The 6,609-nt window shown below is 39.8% G+C and overlaps 1 protein-coding gene across 2 annotated transcripts; it reads right to left on the bottom strand.

Moving 5' to 3' along the window:
* Nucleotides 1-1,494: 1,494 nt before the first annotated feature.
* LOC121766373 (ADP-ribosylation factor 2) lies at nt 1,495-4,352 on the bottom strand. 2 transcript variants are annotated; one of them, XM_042162659.1, is made up of 7 exons: nt 4,220-4,352; nt 3,140-3,309; nt 2,937-3,007; nt 2,645-2,764; nt 2,027-2,145; nt 1,856-1,949; nt 1,495-1,738 (listed from the first exon to the last, which is right to left on the bottom strand). In XM_042162659.1, exons 2-7 carry the CDS (start codon nt 3,285-3,287, stop codon nt 1,733-1,735), a joined length of 558 nt encoding a protein of 185 aa, XP_042018593.1. In that variant the 5' UTR covers nt 3,288-3,309; nt 4,220-4,352; the 3' UTR covers nt 1,495-1,732. The 2 variants fall into 2 exon arrangements, with proteins under 2 accessions (XP_042018593.1, XP_042018594.1); XM_042162660.1 differs by having other exon boundaries at nt 1,868-1,949.
* Nucleotides 4,353-6,609: the final 2,257 nt, after the last annotated feature.

Raw genomic sequence — 6,609 nt, 5'->3', positions numbered from 1 at the left:
CATACGTACATTGTCGGTGGCCACGCCGTGGCTTGGACCCGCAGCATCAGCATCAGCATTGGCTCAATCCGTTAGTGTTGGACCTTCATCTTTGCCAATCATGTTATGCATGATAATACATACGTACATCATATCGGCAATGCTGTCAGCATACCACAGCCATGATGGACCCTTCACTGCCGTCCATTGAGCCTGGAGCACACCAAATGTCCGCTCCACATCCTAGCGCGCTGCCTCCTGACGACCCGCAAAATATACCTTCTTTTCTTCTATTGGACATCTGATCATCTTCTCAAAGACGGGCCACATAGGGTATATCCCATCAGCCAAATAATAGCCCATGTTGTGCTGGTTGCCGTTGGCGACGAAATTGATGGTCAGACCGACGCTCATGCACTGGTCGTTGAAAAGAAACGTAGAGTGAGAGAGATACTCGTTAATACAAGTGGTGCGAATGAAATGAAGTTCAACGAGCTGTATTTATAGAATTTTTGAAAAAAAATATAAAATAATCGGGACGTCCATGAGGTCAACGCAATGGCGGACGTCAGCAAGGACATCGCGACGGACGTCTCGGGAACGCCACGGAACTCCGGTGTCCGCAGCAGACGTCCGTATCCGCGTCACCGCTGCGCAATGGCGGACGTCCCGCTCGGAACTCCAGCACGCCACCCGGACGGGCGCCGTTGTGGATGCTCTTAGCGTTGGGGGATCCAAAGCTACAAAATAGATAGGCCCCTTTGGCTGGGTCCCACATTCAAATTTTCTCATCTGCAGTTGCTATTTCCTAACCGTGTCGCTATCTTCATATAGGCCAAGGCTTTGCACCATTGCTATTATTCCAACTTTGAATTTATTGGCCTTAAATAAGGCTTATAGTATGAATTTGTTTGCAAATAAAGAAGAGTTATTGGCTTGCAAATTGGTATTCAGAAGTTTGTGAGCTTGGTCGTGTGATCCAAGCATATTGGTAGACGTGGTTATCTTTAGTTCTTTCTTTTATGTTTTGTTGTGTTCTATAGTAAAAGTTAACAGAAATTGAGGTGTGGGGTTGGCTTGCAATGTGATTTGGAAAGTTTACTTGTTATCAATGTACAAAACAAAAAGGTGATGCACAAACTCATACATCGTCTAGGATCATCTTGTTTGAACCCAATTCAATTTTAATATGCATGGTTCATAGGTTCAAGAAATTAAGTTGGGAATATTTAAAACCACATAACTACTTATAATTTGGAATTTATGTCAACTTCTTCGCATGTTCGAATGAGACTACAATCCTATAGTGAACCTTTATAAGCCTAAAATTATTATTTCTTCATTTTTTATAAAACAAATGTAATTATTTATTTTAAAATTCAAATAAAATAAGTTCATTTGGAAATACTATGATTTTCAATGAAAGACACGTTTGGGAGATTCTATCGAGTTAAGCGTTTTCTGCACTTAAATAAGTAATGGAGATCAAGCAGTTAAAGAGTAGAGAGAGAAGCGTGGGGCAAACAAATAATAATCCAAAACCCTAGTCTGTGTCTGAATATTACATTCAAAACTAAGCAAACGTAGGAGGAAATATAAAACAAACCATTGTCTGATATAGTGACATTTTGAAGGTCCTAAACATAAATGAAAAAACAACATAGTTTCAAAGCAATATATGGTTAAGAAAAAGCTAGATAAAACCTCGATTGTTTCCAGTATTAGCTCTTACGTAAACAGCTCCAGAAAAGCTCTAAGCCTGTAATAGTTTAGTTTAGGAGATTCAGAATCTGACTAAACATCTGATATAACGAAGCTAAATTCGAAGATCTCTCAGAGTAAAGTTATGTGATAACTGATAAATGTATCATCATACATGACTACTTGCCTTGTTAGCAATGTTGTTGGAGAGCCAGTCCAGTCCCTCATAGAGCCCCTCACCAGAGGTGGCACACGTGCTCTGGATGTACCTGGAAGCAAAAAAAAATGTCTAAAAATCACAAAAACAGTGAGCGAAGTACTGATCTCACAGATTAAGAATATATACCAGTGGCGCTGCCTGAGCGAGTGTAGGCCAAGCTTGTCAGTGATTTCAGCAGCATTCATTGCATTGGGAAGATCTTGTTTGTTTGCAAATACAAGTAATACCGCATCTCTCAGCTCATCCTAAATGAATCAGCCGATAGTTTTAGCCAAGTGGTCAAGACAATGATTTTATGCCAATATGAAAAGAGCGGTCGAATACCATATCCATTAGCAAATATGGCCCTCAATCAGAAACAATGATATTCACAGGTTCATAGTATTAAATCTGCTGCATATATTTTAAAACAATTTCATACGAACTATTTGGCCTCTTGATAGAGGAAATGTTTTAATCAGAAAATTTTTCACAATTACTGAACAAGTACTGATTAAAGTTCTCCAAAGGAGAAAGAAATTATAATGACAACTAAAGTAGTGTACCTAACTTTCTGGACCAGATTATTATCAGAAAACTGAGTGAACTACAAAATAAATTATCTCCAGCATGCCTTCTGGAAAGAGATAGACTCTTTATAATTGACATGGCCTCTTGATAAAAGGTGATACTGATAACTATACTTTTAAGAGCCACTTCCCATCTCAAAAGTTAAATTTGAATCAAATAAAAAAAGGATATTACCTCATTCAACATCCTATGCAGTTCATCCCTTGCCTCAACAACACGATCTCTGTCGTTGCTGTCCACCACAAAGATGAGACCCTGAGTGTTCTGGAAGTAGTGCCTCCACAATGGGCGGATCTGTAAAAGGATTTAAACAACATTGTTAACAAAAACATGAAAGAATGTTTTGTCAAAATACTAGAAGCATTCATAAAATTACTAAATAGAGCATATATATATGATTATCATGGTTATTTTTCAATATCAAAATAAAGTTACAGATTATTCCGAAATAATAAAAAAAACCCACCTTGTCCTGACCCCCAACATCCCAGACAGTGAAGCTAATGTTCTTGTATTCGACAGTCTCCACATTGAAGCCTGCATAGCAACAGTTAGTGGAAAATAAAACAGTAGTGGGAACAAATTCATAATTCAAGACATGCATTGGAACCCCTTCTCAATTTCCACATGAGTCGAAATAGTAGAGTCAAGTTACAAAAGAAATCGTACCAATGGTAGGAATGGTGGTAACAATCTCTCCGAGCTTGAGCTTGTACAGGATGGTGGTCTTACCAGCCGCATCGAGACCAACCATCAAAATACGCATCTCCTTCTTGGCAAAAAGCCGGCTAAAAAGCTTTGTGAATGTCAACCCCATTTCCCTTTCTTGCTTTTGATCTCTGCAAAATTTAGCGCCCCAGGCATGTCATATAACATACACAAGCATATTTCATATCAAATCATATAAATATGAAACCACAAACATAGGTTAGTACTCTTGCGGGATAAGGAAAATTGACTACTGCAATATAGTTTCAGTGTGCCTACATATCTATGACAACTTATTGTCTGCCAAACAAGGTATACATACAATACTTGTATGCATACGCAGATTTGAATTCCTACATACCAAATTTACCAATCAGTACCCTTTCAAGTATCAAACATAGTCCTACTAAAATTATAAGATCAACATCATCATTTGTCTTTAAGGCAATTCCTGAATTAAATTACAAGGAGCTTATATGCAATGATCTGAATTGTGATCCTAGACTGAATCTGACATTGCAACAATTGGAGCTAAAAAAATCAACTTCAAAATGAAACAATACTAGATCAAATCCAAAATCATATCCCAACACCACCACAACATACACCAAAAACAACAATCATTTCACAATTTCCAGCTTCTCAAACCAGATACGAAATTCATAAAATAAATCCATCAGATCGGGATGATGTTCCAGATCGGATCACTACCAGAAACCGACACAAGATGAAGTCACATCACAACATCGTTAAATCGACTAAACATAAATGAGATCCCAAGGCAGATGGATCTCACCAGCTATAACCCCCAAAACTCAACAAATCTCGATCACCGCACAAAGGAAATCGAAAATGCAGCATAAATAAAACCTAAATAGACCAACAAGCAGCTGGATCTAAACGGTAACCCTAATTCTACAAAATCCATTAATCAAAATCACAGATCCGACACATCACAACCGAAATTCAAATCTAAACACAAAATTCAACCAAAATCAGAGCATGATGAACAAAATTAAAAGTAGCGGGATGGCGACGAACCTTGGAACGATAGATTTGGTAGACGCGCTAGAGAGAGAAAGTATTTTCCTGCTCGCGCGAGAGAGAAATGTGGAGCTGCCTCAGAACAACGCGAGATGCTAATAACAATTTTCGGAAGGAGGATGGAGAATCGTCAACCAATGATTATTTATATTGAAAGCGCTCTATTTACTTCCGAAATACCTAATTTGCCACTGGAAAGTATCTATAATTACGTGATAGCCCCTCATGTTATGATCGGCTTCATTCGCATCCAGCCGTTGGATCTCACCTCCACACGTCCGACGGCCAGATTTGTCAGCTGGTTCGTCAATTTGGGTAAAAATAATTATTTAATGAGTTTATTTCCCTGATTTGCTATTGAAAATAACATTACGTCATAATTATAATCTTATAAGTAGGGGGTGTGATTACAACTACGACTAATTTAACATCACAGGATTTGAAAGATCTAGGTCTATAAATTACCACATGTAAATTCATTTTTTATTTTTTAATTTTAAAAACTCTAAATTTAGAGTTTCGGATCAATGTCAACACAGTCAACACAGTGAGTGAATTGAATATATCAACACCATGAATATGTCAACACAATTTCATATTGACATTTTATATGTATTAAGTTGACATATTTTATTAGTTATATTGACATTATCTTTAATTTGATATATGTTGTGTGAAAAATAATTTAAATTAAGATAGTTATAATCATTTAAAATTTAGAGATATTTTTCAAAAGGTAGTTACAACTAATTTGTTGTACATTGACCATAATACCAATATTGACGTTTTTTATTGATCGTATTGACATTTCGGGGCTGATAATCTAGGCTCTTGATTTGAATATCTAATAACTATTATTTAATTATAGTTAGCCATTACGTATTGAGTTACCAATATAACACTCCTATTATTAGGAGTATAATATTTAGGAAGGGTGTCGCAATACCAAAATCAGTAGAATTTTAATTTATGAATCATGTAGAGTATATTTACATTTTCCTAAAACTAAAAAAAATTGGCAAATTTTAGGGCATACATGATACAACGCACATCACTTACTTTGTACATAAACTTGGTATATGCATTGTAGAATACTAATAGCACCCGCAACACGTCGCGCGAATGTCTCGTATCTCGTCCCTCCGAGACGAGACGGCAGCGAGACGCGTTGCAGCGTCTCGTCTCGTCTCAGTCTCGCCGAGACGCCCGTCCCACTAAGACGGCTAGCGCGCCAGCTCGCCACGCGCCCGCGCAACGTGGCGCGCGCTAGCACTAGGCGTGACTCCCACTCGCCGCCCTGCGAGTGGCTTCGTCACGCTGACGCAATAAATCAACTTTTTTAAAAAAATGAATTTAATAAATAAAAATAAAAATTCAAATGGTAATGTTACTGTTTCCGACCGTTTTTTTATTTTTTTATTTATTTTTCTTTTTTACTCTATAAATACTCATATTTCATCCCCATTATACACACAAACACACATCTATTCTTCCCAAATCATCTCCATTTCCTCTCCAATTTTCATCACAAAATGTCCGGCGACGGAAACTCTGGCGGCTCCAACGGGTTTGACATCAACTCGTTTGGCAACTAGGGGGCATGTACAATGTCTTGGGTGGTTCCGGTTCGGGTTCGTCGACACCTGGCACCCAAGGCTCGTCGACGCCGGCGGGGTACCAACCACCCCATTTTGGTGTAGATGCATACGCTCGTCCCTCCGCCTCAAGGTATTCGCATGGATTATCCCAAATTAGGGAGGATTATCCGGATGAACCCAATCCGGAAGGAGGACGAGGCGGTGGAAGCTCCAGGGCATTCGACGCCGTGGAGGAAGAGGAGGAGACGGTCGAGGAGGAGGATGATGTAGGCCATCATCCGTACAGCCGCAAGGACACGAAGGCTCTGTACAACGCTTGGATCAGCGTCTCGTACGATCCCATGGTCAGGAATCAACAATCCCGGAAGTGCTTTTGGGAAAGGGTCACCGAGGCATACAACGAGATTAAACCGAAGGGGTCCCGGCGTCGCACATTGAAGATGCTCCGAAGTCATTTTGACGTAGTCGACATAGAGGTCAAAAACTTCAGCGGCATCTACAAGAATGAAGCGGCTCATTACTAAAGCGGAGCCACTGGAGCAGACGTTCTGAGATCGGCTTTGCGAGTCTATTTCGATGACAACGGCAAAGAATTCAAACATATCGATGTTTGAGAGGCCATCAAAGACGTCGAAAGGTGGGCCGGCGGTGTCCAGTCCAGCACAGGCTCGACCTCGAAACGCACGAAGCACATGGCGGGTGGCCAATACTTGTCTAGTGGGGGCGGTTCAGGCAGCGCCGCACAAGAGGTTGCCTCGCAGGAGGTTGAGGGCACGACAGACGATGCAG

The sequence above is a fragment of the Salvia splendens genome, chromosome 15 (assembly GCF_004379255.2).
Source record: "Salvia splendens isolate huo1 chromosome 15, SspV2, whole genome shotgun sequence".
Taxonomy (NCBI): Eukaryota; Viridiplantae; Streptophyta; class Magnoliopsida; order Lamiales; family Lamiaceae; genus Salvia; species Salvia splendens.
Note: the sequence above shows the minus strand (reverse complement) of the source record. Positions and strands in the feature narration are given on the sequence as shown.

Bases quoted from the DNA above. Each gene is read 5' to 3' on its own strand.
- LOC121766373 (XM_042162659.1), bottom strand. From the start codon at position 3,287: ATGGGGTTGACATTCACAAAGCTTTTTAGCCGGCTTTTTGCCAAGAAG. The intron at 2,146-2,644 runs GTAATATCCTTT...TGATTCATTTAG, and splicing joins TGCATAGGATGTTGAATGAG to GATGAGCTGAGAGATGCGGT. The intron at 1,950-2,026 runs GTATATATTCTT...TTTTGCTTCCAG, and splicing joins TCGCTCAGGCAGCGCCACTG to GTACATCCAGAGCACGTGTG.